Here is a 19,962-nt window from a genome sequence, read left to right as displayed (position 1 = left end):
CTACTAAGCCCCTCCACCACGACAAGGTGGGCAACCCGCGGGGGGTTCTGCATCTGACCCTTGATCCAACCTAGCCGGAGTATCTCGAGACTCTTCGCTATCAGACCGTTCGCTGAAACGAATATCGGGACAATGATCGTCAATCGTCAACATCCCACATGGCTGTCATGGCGGTTATCTCGTTAGCCAAGTCGTACTTACTGGCTGGACTTGTCCTCTTCTCGGCTTTCACGAGATTCTCATCGTGGGGGATGGTGATAACTAGTAATAATATTATTAGTATATTAAAATACGGTTTTATTAGTGCTGCAGACTAAAACTATATTTTTAAACCAGTGTAAATAACAGTTGCAACTGATCAGACCGATCATGCCTGTGTAAGGGCCGGTACAGACGGACTGCAACTTGTATGGGAACTGCATGCCGACTGCACTCCAACTGCAACGTCGACGTGCAGTTCCCATACAAGTTGAAGTCGAGTTGCAGTTCGTCTGTACCGGCCCTAAAAGTCATGACATAATCATAATCATAATGCTTTATTTGTAAAACATAGGTACACATAGGTCTTGGGTTTATACATTGGATCGCTATGTTTTGCCAGTTGGCATACAAATGTCAAAGGGAACTAAAATCAAATTAAATAATGCAAATGTTATAACTTATAAAATAAATAAATTAGAATTAAATTACGTTTTAAATTAAAATACAATTAAAATAGAAATATGTATATCATTAGTCATCAGTCGTTATTATAGTTATTGTTTTATTTGTTGTTGTCATCAAGATAGGATTTTATGGAATAATATGCCTTATTTACTAAAAAATCAAAAAGTTCTTTTTTGAATATATGTATGTCCTGTAGTTTCCGTACACTGTCTGGTAAATTATTATGTATTATGGTGACACTGTGACTTTACGTACTACTTACTAACTATATTAACTTTCTATTGCACTAGTTACTCAGATTTACTGGGCATTTCCCGCAAATAGACTACGGGGTACCGATACTCTAACCACCCCAGGTCCTAAACCTGCACTTGGACTAAGTTACACCATTTGTCAGTCTTGCTATTGGCTACGTGCGAAGTGCATGGTGGGGGTAAGTAAAGCGATCGTAGCGCATGTGGTGGTGAAAATTGGAACTAACCAAGGATAGCATCTTTAACATTTCGTACAACTTATAGTTCGGATAGACGTGTGCGCCGCCGCCGAACTTTTTTGCCACGCCGCCGCCGCCGATAAATGATCGGCGTGAAATCGAGACCTTGAGTGTTAACAAGTAGCTATTCCAAGTTGGTATTTGGATTACAATTTTTTTTATCACTTATATGTGTTATAGTTGTCAGATATACATCAATTATTAATAAAATGAAACAGAATAGCCAGTTGCACAAACTATTACACACATACACAAATTAAAGTAAATGAGTAGGTCTCTTGTTCAACAGTTAACCATGTGGACACAGTTAACCATCGCTATAATTTGCAAACGCGATGTTGCCACTTCGTGCAGCGCCGCGCGATGAATGACGGAATAGCCCCTCTCCCCCGTCCCCAGTTTGCCGCGAGCTAGCGTGCGCGCCGGTTGTGTGAAGAACGATTTTGTGTTTTTTTAATGAAGACACGTGAGTACTTTTTCTCTTTACTCGTTTTAGCTTAGCATCACATAGATGCTTATATGTTCGTTGTGTAGACTAACTAAACATGTTCCATCTGGTAAAGTACTTGTGTGCGTAGTGACGCTCATTTAAAAATGAGGTTTGCGTAACGGCTTCGGGAGTGGGGTGGTCTACAATTAACCAAAACGGTACGTTCTACAGTTAACCATGGTTAACTGTGTACTAACTGTACCATACCCCAATTATTTGTAAAGCTTTATTTATTTGCTGCTTTTTTCAATTTTGATTTAATTTATTTTTTAGATGGGGCGTAGTAAGCAACCAGAACGAAAGAAAGGAGGCCATTCCGCAGATGACATGAAGAAGGCTATAGAATGTGGGGGAAGTAGTACTGGATGGGAACTTTGAACCAATACCTCGAGATCCAAAGGAAAATGAATTCGTGCTAGTCTTATTTTACGAATAAGACTATGTCTATTACTTGGCAAAAATTTTAGAAAAAATCGATGACAACGATGATGATTCCGATTTCTTTGTAAGCTTTTTGAGGCTTAAAAATAAGACGCACCAAACATTTTGCGAGCCTTTGGTACCTGACAATGCGGGTATTCGAGTACGGGATATTAAATATAGTACCTGGGCGACCGAGCTTTGCTCGGTTATAACTATTTATTGTAAGATGATGGTGTATAGGTGATAATCTTAACTACATTTTTTTACTAAATTAAACTTGTCTATAACAATAAAAATTAAAAAATTATATATAAACTTGAACATATAAAAAAAAAACAAAAGTTAATCACCGGGCGAGATTCGAACCCGTAACACTCGTTTAGCAGTCCGCGTCTTAACCCGCTAGACCAGACGGACAGTGGCCGGCAACACGAAATTAGCGACCATATTCTGCGTCAAAAGAAAAACGCATGAAAACTCGAAAACACGCGTTTTCCCAAACATAAGACTAATCTAGATCGATTGTGTACCCCCAAAAACCTCCATATACCAAATTTCAGCAACATCGTTAGAGCCGTTTCCGAGATCCCGGAAATATATATATATACAAGAATTGCTCGTTTAAAGGTATAATATATATATTTAAATATATATTGCCTGATCCAAAAATTATGGGCAGCAGCCGCAGGCAAATGTCCTTTTCATTTAATCCATTTAGTTTCATTATAATCTTCTTATTAATTATTGGCACGTAATCAGTCTCAAACCAGTGTTTTAAAATACTAATAAGCCTCATATTTATAATAATTGGCCTTTATAAACTTATTAATCAACAAACATATAGCACTGACGGCTAAAGAGATCCAAATAGTTTCATTATAATCTAACTACTAATTATTTATTGGCACAAAGTCAGTCTCAAATCAGTGTCATAGAATCAACAAAACATAGTATTGCAGGCTACTTCAACCTAAATCTTTAACGCAAATTCAATTTCGACATATCAAAGTGAACATTATGTATATACTTAAGGTCTAGTCCGTCCGTAAGTAAGACTTTTTTCTATGACACTGATTTGAGACTGACTTTGTGCCAATAAATAATTTTATTAGTAGTTAGATTATAATGAAACTATTTGGATCTCTTTAGCTGTCAGTGCTATATGTTTGTTGATTAATAAGTTTATAAAGGCCAATTATTATAAATATGAGGCTTATTAGTATTTTAAAACACTGATTTGAGACTAATTACGTGCCAATAATTAATAAGAAGATTATAATGAAACTAAATGGATCTCCATAGTCGTATGTCCTATTAAGCGTATAAGTTAGTTCTAATTTTATATTTAAGAAGTCAAAACTCACTCATATTGATATAATTATAATAAAAAACGCTTTTGATATCATTAATGTTTCAAAACTTTAAGTTAAATTGTTGAATTCATAAACACTTTATTTTGTTCCTAACTAACGTAAGAAGATTATGTTTTTTTGTTGATTTTGTCGAATGTACCCTTTATTTCAAAATAAAAGCCAAATATTATAACGAATGGGGTTATTATTTCAAAATAAATAATTATGCATATTGAGTGATTAACTGTGTACGCCATGGTTAATTGTACCATACCCCCCCCCCGGTTAATAGTGTACTAGGGGGGTGGACACAGTTAGCCATTTCCCTTTTTTTTTTTAAACATGACTTTCTCAAGAACTGTTAAGTATACGAAATATTCTTAAATGCCAAATTGTAGCCAGATAACTTACCTTTCGGTAAAAGTAGAAAAAAGTTGGCTCTGATTGACCTATTACGCGGTGTGATGCTTTGAATATTAGGTGGTTAACTGTTGAACAGGTGACCCTAATCCTCAGTATTCAGCGTCAAGAAAGATGAGGAAGCGATATATAAAGTAGGATTTATTCCTGTTAATTGTGAATTCACATTGCCTCACATACGAAGGCAGCATGCTCCTTCTTCTTCTTCTTTTCCCGAGCCTACTTCCCATGTCTCTTGGAGTCGGCCCTCCAAGTTCTAAGACGCCATTCTGGGCGTTTTTGTGCAATTTCAGGTTTTAAATCCGCCGTCTTCATGTCCTTGGAAATGGTTCCCATCCAGGTCGTCAGACGGCGACCTGGACATCTTTTTGGTTCTTCGATTCAACTGACGTCGGACCTTATTCTGTTCACTGTAACTCAGATCTTTCGTGGCTCGTCTAGACCGGGTGGTTAGTTTGTTGGATTGATCTCGATACTGTTGGAAAACTGAGTTTGTGTGCAGTACGAGTTCCAGTTTTCCATCCATTCCAGATTAACGTAGAAACTTACTGGGCCCTGGATTTGGGAGTCTGACCAGATAGGTCTACGAGATTTGAGGTGTGCGTTAGGGAGGCTACCCAGTGTTATGTAGCTAACCAGAGCTCGGAGCTGCCGTATTCGGTGCCGCACTACTGGTGGAGCGTGAGTCCCTATGTAATAAAGAATTGTGCTTGCTACCGCACTGTCGGCACGGACCTAGTCTGCACGCGCGTAAGTTATGACCTGCCCTTAAGAGGAATTCCTAGTTGCGATTTTTCCATACAAACGCTCTCGACTGATTCCTCCCTGGATTTTTAACCTAGAGCAGTGATTTTTTCAAATAAGATCAATATCATCAATATCTGTGCCGCTATGTTTTGCTTTTTTGGATTATTTTATTTTGAAGAAAGATACAGCGCCTCGAAAATCGCAAAAACGGCTCAATTGAATTGGCTGTAAAAAAAGGCACAGTATACAAATATGACAAAAAATATCCAAAAAATCAAAACATAGCGGCATAGATTATTTCTTCCTCTTGCAGTTTCGTAAATTTCATAAAGATTGATTGCGTTTTGGAGGAGGAAACAGTCGAGAGCGAAACCTCGATTTTTGAGTTTTTTGCATGTGAATTTCAGTCCGGGCTGCAGTTGTCCTTATCGCACGAATTGGAGGCGGAGACAGTTTCTAAATATACGTACACAGAATAAATAGTGATGGGCATAACATCCTTATTAGGGATTGCAGAACCGGTACTGTTTTAAAGAACCAGGATTTCCCGGTACTTTCGTAACCGGTCTAATTATTTCATTATTTTAAATAAAACGACAGCATTTTGCGATTTGACCACTTTTCGTATTATAATTTAATAATCACATGTTCTTTTACTACGTATAATCACAATAAACAAGGTAATTTTTTTAAGAAATATACTTTGTATTTTACATTGCTCACACTTGTGCGTCACAAGTAAAAGATAACTACTTTGATGTTTGCCACTAGATGGCAAATTTAATGCAATTACATTGACGAGGGGATTTATATACTTATAAGCAGGGATCGGAAACCGGTATTTTTTGTATGGGAACGAAAACGGTATTTTTTCGTTCTTTGTTAATTATTTCATTCCTAATCGGGCAATCTAATAATACGAAGTCGTTATCTAAAAATACAACTGAGTCCTACATTTTGAGTATAAAATAAACCGAAATATATGGTTATTTCGATGTTTTTGCAAAAAACCGGTTCCAATCCCTGCTTATAAGTATCGCAGTCGTATTGTATACGGCTAGCCGATATCAAAATAAGGGCCATTTTGAAATGCGGCGGTTCAACGATTAAGGTATGTTGGGTAAATACCGGATGCGGGTGAAGAACGTAGGACATTCATTTCTCCCTAATTTGGCTTTATTTTTTAATGGTGGCAACATTGTTTAAGACACCATTTCATTGCGCCTCGACTGCCAGTGTCCCCGCGTTGCTCAGGGAGTTTGTGCTATGCGCAATCACAGAGAGCAAGGTAAATTTCGCGAATTTGAATTCGCCCTGTAATTCATTTTGCGTATTGTGATGAAACTGTGTTTGTTTTTGTAATTAACACAATTACAGACCTAGCACTGCTGTAGACCGATATCCGATCGTGACCCATCCAGGTAAAGATCGGAAAGAAACAATCCCATCTTTACCTATTTAAAACAGCAGTGATTGTCAAACTTTAAATTTTCTTCAATTTACCTACTGACCTACTTAATTATCACATCCAGTACCATCCAGTTGTATGTGTATGTACACTTACTTACTGACAATGTAATTTTTTTAATTTCCGCAACCCAAAGGTTGCCTGGAAGAGATCGCTTTTTAGCGATAAGACCGCATGTTGTTTACCTGTGCTTATGTTTCTGTTTTCTTTTGTATTTTTTTTTTTTTATTGAGGTGTGTAATAAAGAGTATTTATAATATTTATATTGTATAGGGATGATGATACATGTTGAATTTTATAACAAAATCGAGTAAAATAGATAGCAAATGAGCAATTTTTCGCAATAAAGTACCTACACATACGGATGCATATGTAGATGTGCACGCATACATACACGCTTCAAGAGGGCTCTCTTTTCCTATATTTTTACTTTACTATTTACATACGATCCTTACATTTTATAAAAAAAAAGATTATATATCAACTATATATTATATACATAATTGCAAAATTAAACCAATAAAATCGCAATTTTACTTATTTTCCATATTTCTAGATGGGTTCGCAGTGACCTTGACCTTTTTAAAGAACTACTTAGTCTTTTTGATTTCTAAGTTTGATTCTTATTTTTTAATGAAAAATGATTGGGCACGATTATTTTTTATTTTGATTTTTGGCCCTCCTACTTAAGTACTTAATATATTCCAGTACATTCCTTTCAATAAACAATACATTTACACTTTCACTAAACCTGTACAGTTCACGAGATCTTAAATTGTCAAAACTTCTAAACCTATCAATTATTTTAGTGGTTTTTCTTATTTTATTACTTCGTGTAAACCTTACAATAAGAGGTTTCTTAGCACATTGTTTACTTATCAAATTACCTTATGAGTTATGACATAGGTATCAAAGTTAGAGAGCCACAATTTTACCAATTTTTGTATCAGGGTTAAGATCGGATACAAAAATACGAAAAAAAACACTTTCGTTGACAACTTTTAAGTTTGTAATTATTGGTGGCTGTAATGTAATTTATATACAATGGATAAGGGTAGACACCGGACCTATTTCTTTGTGATACCTTATTCTCTTTCCATTAGAAGCAACTTTTTTTCACCATTCGATGTTCTCCCTTGATGGCAAAACACTCGTTACCCTAACCGTTCTATATTGAAGATTACCAAAATTCAGGCCGAATCTACGGTTATTATTTAACGATTCACTCCTTACTTCAAGAATCTGTCACGTGCTGAGATCTCGAAAAAACATTTTTTCACGAGTTCTCTCAATTGGTCCCAAAATTGTCCGGCATTACCCAGATTGTCATTGTCATCAAGTTTAGCCCCATCGTACTATAAGTTAAATAGATTGTAGTTTAAACATATATTTATACCTACTTACAAAATTTCACAACACACCATGATCACTCCCAACTTACTGATACGGATAGGTACAGTCAAGTGTAAAAATATGGGTGTACACATCTTACTCAAAAATATGTCCCGTTACATCTTATTCCAGTGTAATAAGAGCGTAGTACCATATTTATGAGACGATTCTTTCGATACATATTTTTGCACTTGACTGTACGACGACGACCTTACCTATATAGTAATTAATAGATACAGTATAATATAAAAATGAAAAACAATATTATGTGATAACAACAAAAACAACTTGCGTCGTCGGTCGGGCAGCGCAGGATAAATTCCGTCCGGCTCGCGGGCGATGTCGACGGAACGGCGCGCAATGGGCGAGCGTTCGAGTCTCGCGTCTGTGTGCGCGCACTCACACTTAGATAGCTCCCACTCCCGCCCACCGCAGCGCGACAGAAACATAGCTTCAAAAATTCGAGATTTGAAAAGTTGCTCAGCTAGGAATTGCTCTTAAGCAATTACTGCACAATTTCATTCGTCCTACAAATTGTTCTCTAGCGTTTATAGCTGAGCAAATTGATTACATAAATATAAGGGATGATCACCTTTACAGTGTGGACACTTATATTTTTTGTAGGCAGGCTTCACAACTGCAGCTAAGCCACGAACATGTCTGTGTGTAACCTTCGATGGTGAATCTTGTTTATTATTATTTGTAGTTTTACTTAATTCAATAGTCTCTAATATGTCTGCCCTATTTTTAAGGAATTTTGTGAATATTTCTAATGTAATTTTCTCGTTTGTAACTTTGTGCTCTTCCCATTCACGAAGTGTGAGAGTGTCCAATTTGGTGGATATAATGTAAACAATAAGTATATCCCAACTCTCCACTGGTTCGCCTAGAATTTGTAACGCGCGTAAATTTTTATTACATGCATCTACAACCCTACGTATGGATGAAGCAGACTCCTTTTTTATTGCCTTTTCATCAAAAATTGCCTTTACGTGGTTTTGAACCAAAAGCCTAGTATTGTCAAAACGATCGCATAAAGACTCCCACGCTAAAGTATAGTTGGATGCAGAAAACTAACGCACGTATGATTTGAGCAGCGCGTCTCCCTCCAAAGAAACTCGTAAATAATGGAATTTTTGTATGTCGCCAATGTTTTTATTCGAATGTATAAGAGAGGTGAAAACGTCACGGAATTCAAGCCAACTCTCATAATCGCCGCTGTATTTAGGTATTTGAATAATGGGTAATTTGACACTAGCAACGCCTTTATCTACCTGTTTCACCGACGCGACGTCATCATCACTCGCCATCCGGAGAATAGAAGGTTTCAGAAGCCTTATTGTTACGTCTGCCGGATCCTTTGTTACATTTAAATGCGTTACATATCCGTTGGCCCCTGGCCAGCACAGCAAAGTATTGAGACTCAAAATCTGACCTTTGTGCTGTGTGTGTCTGAACTTCCTCGGATCCTCCGTGAGAGACAGGCACTCGATGCTCATCTGAACCTCCTCGAAACACGCAAACATCGCTTCAATGTTAGATATAAATACGTAGCTTTAATTCCAAAACCTCGACTTCACTGCAATGTAAAACATCCTTAAAAGCATCTACATACGTTTGAAATTTAGTTAAACGACCTTTATAAGTTCCCCGTTTTTTCACCAGCTCGGGTACTTGTGCCATTATGTTTATAAAAAGCTAAATATGAATTAAAAAATATTATTTATACAGTTACAACAAATATAAATATTCACAAATACTATTGTATAATAGTACGTAAATATTTCCCAATTAAATGAAATACCTAGTTAGTAATAGTAGTTCAATAATTTTAATTATTGTTCTTTCATACCAGCATATAACATTCACATTAAATAATTTCAATTTATTTGATTTTATTCGCACTAGTCGAACTAACCAAATCAATAAATTAATACAAAATAATAGTCAAATACAAAATAAACCCATTTGCATTTCAATATTTACGATATTGAAATGCAAATGGGTGGAAAAGGCGAAATAACATTAAATAAATACTTACGCGAAATAATTAAAACGAAAATGTAATATTAGTGTAGAAAATTTCCGAGCATACATTACTTAGCAGTTATATTGAAAAAACGGTCGTTTTACTTGCTATCGCTCCCGGTTCCATATATATCATCTGGCTAACGAGGATAATTCGTGCGTTTAAATTATGTCGCAATCGTATTTAGGAAATTTGCCTATTATTGATCATAAGACTACCGAGTGGGCGATATTCAAGAGCCGGTTAACAAAGTTTTTTCTAGTGAACGGTATATCGGAAGCAGAAAAAAAAGTGCCATCACGATTACACATTTATCGGATGAAAGTTATCGGTTAGTGCGCAATTTAGCTTATCCGAAGGAGATAGATTGATTGATAGATAGAGTTATGTTATGACGCGCTGGTTTTATTACTCGACGAACATTTCAAACAAAAGCAGTGTACTTTTGCGGATAAGGCGAAGTTTTTCGGGGCGATGAAGAGTGCAGACGAAACGTTGAGCGAATGGGCGGCAAGATTTCTTAGAGGTCTGGCAAGTTATTGCGATTTTGATTCTGCCCTGGAGACGAACCTCTGCCCTGGAGACGAAAATCGTTTCGTGCTCGGTCTGGGCTCAGGTTCCGTGCGCGATAAACTATTCGAGCAAAAGCCATCGTCACTAAACTTTGCCAAGGCTTTAGAGTTGGCAGAACAGACGGAGAGTGCCCGAGAAGCGAAATTAATTACTATTAAGGAGGAGCCAGTTTTTCGAGCGCAAACGGAGGGTGGATATCGCGGTGGCGCGAGAGGCGCGCGCGGTCGCGCTAGCACGAGCGGCAGCGGTCAACGGGATCCACGTTCGACTCCCGAGCAGTGTACGGTTTGCGGAATGAAAAATCATACGGAAATCAATTCAATCAATCAATCGTTATAAATCGTATAAGTGTCAAAAGTGCGGCAAAAAGGGTCACTTAAAGAAAGTTTGTGGTGAAAGTGCGCGAGTGCATAACGTTTCCGTTGGCGAATCGTCGTCGTTGAATCGCAGCGAGGTAGATGATTGTGAGGAATGTCAAATGTTTAACTTAAGGTATGCAATTAAATTACTAAGCCGATAGAATTAAATGTATTAATTGGCAATCAAAAATTACAAATGGAACTAGATTGCGGGTCTGCTACCTGTGTTATGTCAGAAAAGTTATATAATGACATGTTTTGCGAGTACAAATTGTTAGATAGTGATATTAGGATGTGTTTGTATGACGGACATAAAATTCAACCCCTGGGATTTTTTTTATGTAACTTGACCTATAATGGACAAACTAAGGAATTAAGAGTTTTTGTAGTCAAAAACGGAGGCCCGCCTCTATTGGGAAGAGATTTTATGTCCGCATTTAACTTGACCTTAACGCAAAATGTAAACAATAAAAACTTATCTGCTGACGGCGATGTGGCTACATTATTGGAACAATTAATATCCCGAATTGTGGCAAGACGAGTTAGGGACGTTTAATAAATTAAAAGTACATTTACAATTAAAACCTAACAGTGTCCCGAAATTTTTTAAGCCTCGCGCAGTTCCATTTGCATTGAAAGGGCAAGTTGAACGTGAGTTAGACAGATTAGTTAGTTTAGGTATTTTAATACCGGTTAGCTATTCACAATATGCCACCCCTATCGTACCGGTATTAAAAGAAAACGGAAAAGTTAGGATTTCTGGCGATTTCTCGGTGACTCTTAACAAAGACCTGATTATCGATAAATATCCCCTACCGAAAATAGAGGAAGTATTTGCAAAACTAGGAGGGGGTGAGCATTATAGCAAAATAGATTTAAAAAACGCTTATAATCAATTTGTATTAAGTGACGAGTCACAAGAGCTCACCATCAACCACAGAAAGGTTTGTATAAATACACTCGTCTTGTGTATGGATTAGCCAATGCGCCTGCTATATTTCAGAAGTCTATGGAGATGTTACTTTCAGGTATCGACGGAGTAAGTTGTTGGCTGGACGACATCTGTGTTACCAGCCCCGATAAAATTTTGAAAACTGACCACAAGCCGTTGATATCTATATTTAATAATAAAACGAGAATTTCAATGACGACAGCGCTGCGGTTGCAAATACGTATGTACGCAATAATTTTATCTGCTTACAATTACAATATAGTGGCCGATTATTTTTCTCGCGCACCGTTAGCGGATACTTGTTGCAAAAGTGACCATGAGCATGATACCTATTCCTCGTTAAAGTTTTTGAATTCATGTTCACCAGCTGTTTTACATAAAGACATTCAGCAAGCGACCGAAATTGATAACGTATTACAAACCGTTATTAAGTACATGCAACGAGGGTCGATTCTTCCTTATTTCCGCAATAAGGCAGATTTACAGTATGAAAGTGGGTGCCTATTGCGGGGCCACAAGGTCGTAGTTCCTGCAGCACTCAGGGTACGCATATTAGATGAATTGCACAGTTCTCATCTGGGAATTGTAAAGATGAAAAGTAATGCACGAAGTAGGATGTGGTGGCCAGGTATAGATAACGATATCGTCGAACAGAGGGCCGGCTCGTGCGCGACGTGCGCCGCCCGCGTCGTGGCCGCGCCCGGGCGCACCCTTCCAACGCGTTCATATCGACTATATGGTAATCGGTTCTCGAACGTATTTGATTCTGGTAGATGCGTATAGTAAATGGATAGAGTGTTGTCATATGCAAAATGGAACGGCAACTAAAGCGTTGATTAGCAAGTTAAAGCAAATATTTTCATGTTTTGGCATCCCTAACTTGCTTGTATCTGACAATGACGTAAAAATTGCTTCCGCGGAATTCAGAGAATTTTGTTCCAGTAATGGTATTAAGCACATGACGTCTCCTATCTATCACCCGTGTAGTAACGGAAAAGCAGAAATAAGTGTAAAAATTTGTAAAAAAATCTTATAATCAATATTAAAAGAAAATTTGCCAGTACAAGCTGTACATGACTCCTTGCGGGGATATTTGTTTATATACCGAAATACTGTACATACTTCTACTTGGGCGACACCTGCAAAATTAACGTTTGGTCGCGAATTAAGGACACGATTGGACCTTCTACTGCCAAAAGATAATGACCCAACATTTTTTTTGCAGGAAGCCTCTTACATTATTCGGGAATTTCGCACCGGCGATTTAGTATGGGTTAGATGGTATATTGATAGATGGAAAAGAAAGTTGGGTAAAAGGAAAAGTGCTAAATTCAATTGGCCGTAGAATGTATAAAGTATTTGTAGCTGATTATAATACCGAATGTATTCGTCATGTCGAGCAAATATTTAAACGTCAGGAAACAGAACAAAATTCCGATTTAATAAGTGAAACCATTATGTCACAGTCACAATCATTTTCACCCCCACCTGCTCCACCTTCGGCTACCATTGAACCTGGACCGAGCACAGAGCTCCGAGAAATTCTGTTAAGTGAGAATAACGAATCAACAGAGGGCAGGGAGGAGTGGAATGACTGTGAGGACGCTGACACAGAGGGTGAACGACAAATGCCTCATGTACCGCCAGCGGAGGCACCGTCTCTGCCGCAGGCAGCTGCCGGTTCTGATAACACGGCTGATCAAAGTGAGGATTTGCCGTCCGCCCAACGACGCTTGCGTCCCAGAGTCAACGTAGATTTTAAGAAGTATTTTTAAGTTAAGCACCTGTTAATTAGCGTGTTTGTTTGTTTAACAGGTTCCAAAATTAATGGTGGAGGATATGATCTGTATGCTATAGTTTTGTGATCTACCTACAAGACCAGTAATAAAACAGACGTCAAAGCAAACGGTCGTTTTACTTGCTATCGCTCCCGGTTCCATATATATCAGGAGGACTTCCGAAGAATCCCGAACATTGCTTTTAAATATAGACGCCAATTGAAATTTCGCGGGAAGACAGTTGAATAATGACAGTTCATTTTTTTTTAAATTTATTACGAGCATATGACAGTTCATAATGGCGGCAGAAAAAAGTTTTTTTTTAATTGGCCAGGCCGCGAATTTTTCTGATGATGAACTTACCTATGAAAAGTTATCCCATCTCTTTTTTTCGTCCGATCTGTATAATTCTTACAACACTTGACCACGCATGTCGGCATATTTTATATTTTTCTTCCACCAATTTACTCAAATGACATGTTGATCCGACTGACGGCAAATTGGTGGATGAGGGCATAGAGATAACTGTCAATGTCTGTGTGTCACGCGTAAATACTAGGAAATTGGTGGATGATGGAATCCTAGTTGTGTTTTACCGATACTCCGTCCGCAGAATTATTAGTCCAAGGCTCAAATTATTTATCTATAGTACAATCTGCATCAAAAGTAGCGGATCAAACAACGCTTCAAAAGGTAGATACTTTTGAAGCGTTGTTTGATCCGCTACTTTTGATGCAGATTGTAACAGCTTAACAAAAAGGAATGGTTCTATATGTAGAACAAAAGACTAAAATATATACTTTTGAGTGTGAATTTTAGAGATTGATCTATATTTGGAAAAGGTATCCAGAATATTGGATACTTTTGGCGCATTGTTTCATCAGCTACTTTTCATGCTGACTGTACATACGAGGGTTGATTGAAAAATTCGCGGCCTGGCCAATTTAAAAAAAACTTCCTTTTTTCTGCCGCCATTTTGAACTGTCTTCCCGCGAAATTTCAATTGGCGTCTATAGGGAGCGTGCATGAACTGTAGGAGGCAGCACAGGAGCCGTCAGATTTTTGGCGCGAGGCGTAAATGTGATGTTTTTTGTTCCGATGTAGCCTACAAGATGGCAGAACCTACTATGCACAAGAAAGCACGTGACGTGTAAATGTGCATGTTTATGGTTCCGATTCAGACCACAAGATGGCAGACCCTCCAACGCGCACGGTCCCTTTATTTAAAAGCAATTTTACGGCATATTTAAAGTTACGTGTCGGTAGATATCGTGAAAATGGAGAAATTAGAGCAGCGTGCTGTGATTAAATACCTGCATAAAAAAGGATTGACACGGAAGCAAATTTATGATGATATGCAAAGTACATTAGGGCAATCCTGTCCATCATATACGATGGTGAAAAAATGGGCAGCTGAATTCAAGCGTGGATGAGATAGTATCGCAGATGACCCTCGTCCCGGGAGGTCAACAACGGTGACTAACACGGACAATGTGGCAATTATATGCGAAATGATAATGAAAGACCGGCGATTAAAGGTGCGGGAAATAGCTGACATCGTAGGCATCTCTTATGAAAGAACTCAAAATATTATAGTCGACGAATTAGGTTTTTCCAAGGTGTCGGCGAGATGGGTCCCGAGGCTTCTTTCAGTGGAACAAAAAATCGCTCGCCGTACTAATTCACCTGAATGTCTAGCTAGACCTGTATGAAGGCGATACTCAAGACTTTTTGGACAGATTTCTAACTATGGACGAGACGTGGGTCCACCACTATACACCAGAGACCAAACAGCAATCGAAGCAGTGGGTTCGTCCTGGATCTCCGCCTCCCAAAAAAGCCAAAGCAATTTTGTCGGCCAATAAAGTCATGGCATCTGTTTTCTTGGAAGCAAAGGGAATAATAATGGTTGACTATCTCCACAGAGGTAAAACTATAAATTCCGACTATTGCGAGTTATTACGCAGATTACGCGAGGCTCTGAAGATAAAAAGACCTGGAATGTAGACAAAGGAAGTTATCTTCCACCAGGACAATGCACGTGTTCACACGTCACTAAAATCGATGGCGGAGATTACCAAATGTGGGTTTGAATTATTGCCCCACCCACCCTATTCACCCGATTTAGCACCATCGGACTTTCATCTGTTACCCAATTTAAAAAAAAACATATGGGGGGTATGAAATTTTCAAGCAACGCCGAGGTGGATGCCTATTTTGAAGGTCTCGAGGAAAGCTTCTTCAAAAGTGGTGTAATGGCTCTGGAATCCAGATGGAACAAGTGCATTCAACTCGACGGGGACTATGTAGAAAAATAAAAATAAATTAAAAAACCTCTTGTTTTGTTTTTAATATTCATGCAGCGAATTTTTCAATCCACCCTCGTAGGTTACTAGATACGTTTTGCCATATTTTGGCGGGATAACATTAACTTTCTTAAAAAAAAAAAATTCAAACTGAAGATGTCGGAATGGGCTAGGGACGACTTCCGAATATTTTATACAATATTTACATTTTCGAATCTAATATTCAACTAATTATATTTACATAATAAACTCTTTGTTTCAAATTCGTCTATTGCAAAAAATATCTAGTAACCCATGTAGAAACAGTTGCTTCATAGGTTAGAAGCGCGCACGTGACACCCTTAAAATAGAAATATCCATGGACTACGAAGACCGCTTAGCGTTTTATGTTAGCCTCCATACTACTGCTACTGTAGCCAAAATCGAGAAATAAAACTAGGTCTCATGAGTTGTCGACTAGCCGGCCGGGAGCATAACGTGCGTTGAAGGTATCGCGGCTGCTCGCGTACCTTAGCCTTCGAGCAACACCGGGGAGGGAGACGGCATTTCCCCTCTGCCGAAGCATAGGTACAACTGTACCTATGACTGTGCGTGTTGTGATTCGTCCGTACGCAATTAAAGGGATCGAGGTGTTGATTTGTCTTTGACGGGTAGTTTTTGTATTTGTGTCGTCATTACAGATTGGATTTTGTAAGTAGTGAGTGAGAAGTATGACTGTGTGCACGTTTCCCCCGCAAAAAATGACAAAATGATTTATACACCGTGTTTTTATTGAATTGCGTTAACTCCGGGGTTTCGGTAAGTACGTTTAAGGAAACTAAATGGCACAGTTAAATTAAAAAAAAAAAAAAAAAATTGTTTTTTTTTTTACAATTTTTATATTTATAAAAAGTAACTAAATGTTGCATATAGCGTTGTTGTAACATGGGCATTACATTTAACTCAACCAAACAATTGAAAACTGTGATATATCAATGTCATTTCTAACATCGATCGTCCGAGATAGTACGTACGTTTAGTAGCAAATGTATGTACTCGCACTAAACACTAATCAATAAGTAAACAGGCCCTAAGGCAAGTGTACACGCTCGTAAGGGCCTTATAATATAAAAATTTATGATTGATTATCTCCGAAATGGAGTTAATTAGAATATCGGTGTCTTTGAGAAAATTACTTAATTTAAGCTCAGGAATGCACCCTCGAAATTAACGCAAATCAAAAAAAACACGGTGTATAGTAAGATATCGCTTGGGTTCCTCCCTTTCGATGTGTCGGAAGCCGGTGTTGCTCGAAGATCTTACCTGTACTTTTGATTTCCTCACTCACCTATAGTATATGATTCTGCTGGTTTAAAGTATTATTTTAGTTGATTCATAGAAAAATTATAAAATTGTGATATATCAAACTCGTATCCAATAATGCCACTCGGCAAGCTTCGCGGCCTTAACAGTCTTAACACGGTACTCGGCGGAAAAGCTCTCCAATATATCACGATTGTATAAAATACTATTTTACAAAAAAAAAATAGATTCCGTAAATCGTAAGACATATTTATTACTTCTCACTTTAAACAAAAAACTGGTACTTAACAAACTGAGTACAAAATATAACAATTTAAATCGAAGAACATTTATACGTGAAAAATTTGGAATTCCGAAGTCAATCAAGATAAGTGAAGTTAAATTCGTAATATTTAATTGCCTTATTGGCAAGTCTGAACTATATAATAATAACTATTTGCACTGTTACAAACCATGGCCGATGACGAAGGTCCAAAACCTTACACTTATTTTTAATCATCACAGATTACAAACATCCTAACATTAACTTGACATTGATTTCAACATCTACAGATTTTGTACATGGTGAGATTCTAACCATTGAGTTATTATTACTATAGAGAAGCCATACGAAACAATTAAATTGTCGCAATCGGAACCTATACCAGGCAACCAAAACGTTGTAAGCGCCGTTAAAATTCATGGCGCTTACGCGTTTAGGTCGCGAGATTCAAGCTCTGCTTTTATGCTTTTTTGTCAAAACAACAACTACTCATGGCGCAAAATACTGGTTCTCTGTGCCGGTTCTACACGTAGTAATAATAGTTCAATGATTCTTACATTACTTTTTGACACAAAAACATCATTAGGGTCAAACCCAACAAGCAATTAAGTCAAATAGTAGCCTGCCATTTGATATGTAGTAGTAGTAGAGGTAAACTCCTGGGGCCCATTTCTCAAACGGTATTGGACTATTATTATTAGTCCACGAACTGTCTAATCATATGGGTTACCATGGTAACAAACTACTAATATTAGACTGATACCGTTCGAGAAATGGGCCCCTTGTTAAATAATTACTCATTATTTAGTATGTAAAATATCTTGTAAGATTCCACATATTCACCTGAATATGTAGAATCCAATCGACGTTACTCAAGTGTTGACCGAACGTTAATTGCATTTAACCACTATAAATTGAACCGTAACCGTAACGAACGGTTACAGTTTACGGTTCAGTTTATGATGGTTAACGGCCAATAATATTGAATTGCATTAACGTTTCGGCCAACATTGTTACTCAATACCTATTGAAAAACGTCGGTGCACGTAAGGCGTGAGAGTATGGTCTGATCATAACTATGCACCTTAGCAACTAAAGTATGAGTAATTGCCTTCGCACAGGCCAGTATGATACTCTACGATCATGTCCACATATCTCATGTTCATTGTACTTCACAAAATAAGGATAAATCTATGTACTAATGCAACTAATATTAAAATTTAAACTGAGCAACTTTAATAATAACATCACAGAATTGCTGGGGATAAAATAACTAATTCGTTTTATGGTAAGGAAGAAAACAAAAAAAAAACATAATATGCAGGCCTAACTATATGAAATGCTACCATAAAAATAACGAAATGTTAACACTAAAACACAACAAAATTATGATCCATGTGATATTACAAATGTGAATATTAAAGAAATGTTTTAAGTATGTTCTATGGATGCAGGAGTTATTAGTTCTTACGATTAGGTGCTTATATCTAAAATACTTGTCAATATAAGTTGCAGTCTTGTAGTCATGACAGTATAAATCTATGGGCTAAACTTTCTTATAATTTATAAGTGTTATTTGTACAACCAACTCCTAACAGGCTTAAGAGTTATGGTGTCGGTATATCTTTATTCTTGTAGTCACTTAAAACTTTCACAGCGTCACAAGCACCAACAAATCAAAGAATTCACTTGTTCCATCACATGGGCGAATTTCAAAAGTCTTGTTTTTATAAACCTAACACTCAATAATTTTATTTACCACTCCTCCTCGGGTTCTTCGCCTTGCGACACAGCAGCACTCGCGTTGTTAAAGTTCTGTAATCGAAAAAGAAGGCTTGTAATGTTGATAGGGCGATTCTCATTGGTACCGGAGCTATCTCAAGGGTATAAAATTTGGTTTAAATTAGTATGTACTAGAATGTAAGGCTAGAGTGTACTAGCGTGTACATCACGAAATAATTCGTTCCATTGAAAAATTCATGATTTTTTTTTTCTATTATTTTTTATTCATTAATGGTGAGCTTTTTTGTTCCCTAAGTAAGGTAAGAGATTGAAAAGCTTAATTATATCACTATTGTATACAATATTTTTTCGATGAGTCATCTAAAATAATACTTTTTTTTACTGTAAAACCTAAATAATTAATGAAAATTGGTATATATCTCAGTCATTAAGGTAAAATAAGTATAGAGATGAAATGGTAGAGCAGGCAGATGATCGAAGGAGATGCTGCTATGGACAGTGAACGGAAATAAAACATGGAAGCATTCTAAACGCTCAATTATAGCCCAACGTAAACTACCCTAAGGTGGGCGGGGGTTGCAAACTACTCGATTGGCAACTTCAGTTCGACCGATATGACAGTGATAGATGGCTAAATCGGTTAATAAAAACAACGTTTTTTTACAATTAAAAATGTCTTCATGTGTCGTGAGTGCTGCAGAAGTTATCCTGAACATTCCAAGGGCAGTAGGATCACTTTTCACGTGTAAGTAAACAGATAACTTCAGTAAAATTTGGAATAAATATGACGACATTTTTTTCAATATTACCGTACTAATAAAAACGTAACTGCATACGATTTTCATAACAACATACGTCTTTTTAGATTACGAGGATAATAGGGATGATGTTATGCCAAATGAAGTAGATTATTTTGTTAACTTATGTTTGATTTAGATATTTCCTTTTATCTTTCATGGGATGGAGCTATAAAAAACTACCTAGTAGTCATTTGTTATTTAAGGTATAATCCGATTCCCACCAGATGCTGTTCGCAGCGAACTATGGAAAAAAGCTGTCCAATTAGAGAGACATGAAATTGATTGGATGCCTGGCAAGAGATCTAGAATATTTTTTATTGATTTTAAAGATAAAGATTTCAAATTGTCAAAAAAAGGCTTCACACAGCTTAATAAAACCGCTGTTCGTTCAATGGTTTGTTACGGCT

The 19,962-nt window shown here is 37.3% G+C and overlaps 1 protein-coding gene and 1 long non-coding RNA gene across 2 annotated transcripts in view; one reads left to right on the top strand and one right to left on the bottom strand.

The window, feature by feature from the left end:
• The first annotated feature begins 9,480 nt into the window (after positions 1–9,480).
• Positions 9,481–13,270, top strand: LOC133527795 (uncharacterized). The gene is made up of 2 exons (XR_009800917.1): positions 9,481–10,545; positions 13,180–13,270. It is a non-coding gene; the product is annotated as an uncharacterized LOC133527795 (long non-coding RNA).
• Positions 13,271–16,983: 3,713 nt separating this feature from the next.
• Positions 16,984–19,962, bottom strand: part of LOC133527678 (ATP-dependent RNA helicase vasa) — a 30,270-nt gene continuing 27,291 nt past the window's right edge. Inside the window, exon 14 of the mRNA XM_061864794.1 lies at positions 16,984–18,827. Coding sequence (XP_061720778.1) covers positions 18,768–18,827 — 60 coding nt within the window. The 3' untranslated portion in view covers positions 16,984–18,767. The remainder of the gene's footprint in view (positions 18,828–19,962) is intronic.

The sequence above is a fragment of the Cydia pomonella genome, chromosome 18 (assembly GCF_033807575.1).
Source record: "Cydia pomonella isolate Wapato2018A chromosome 18, ilCydPomo1, whole genome shotgun sequence".
Classification (NCBI taxonomy): domain Eukaryota; kingdom Metazoa; phylum Arthropoda; class Insecta; order Lepidoptera; family Tortricidae; genus Cydia; species Cydia pomonella.
Note: the sequence above shows the minus strand (reverse complement) of the source record. Positions and strands in the feature narration are given on the sequence as shown.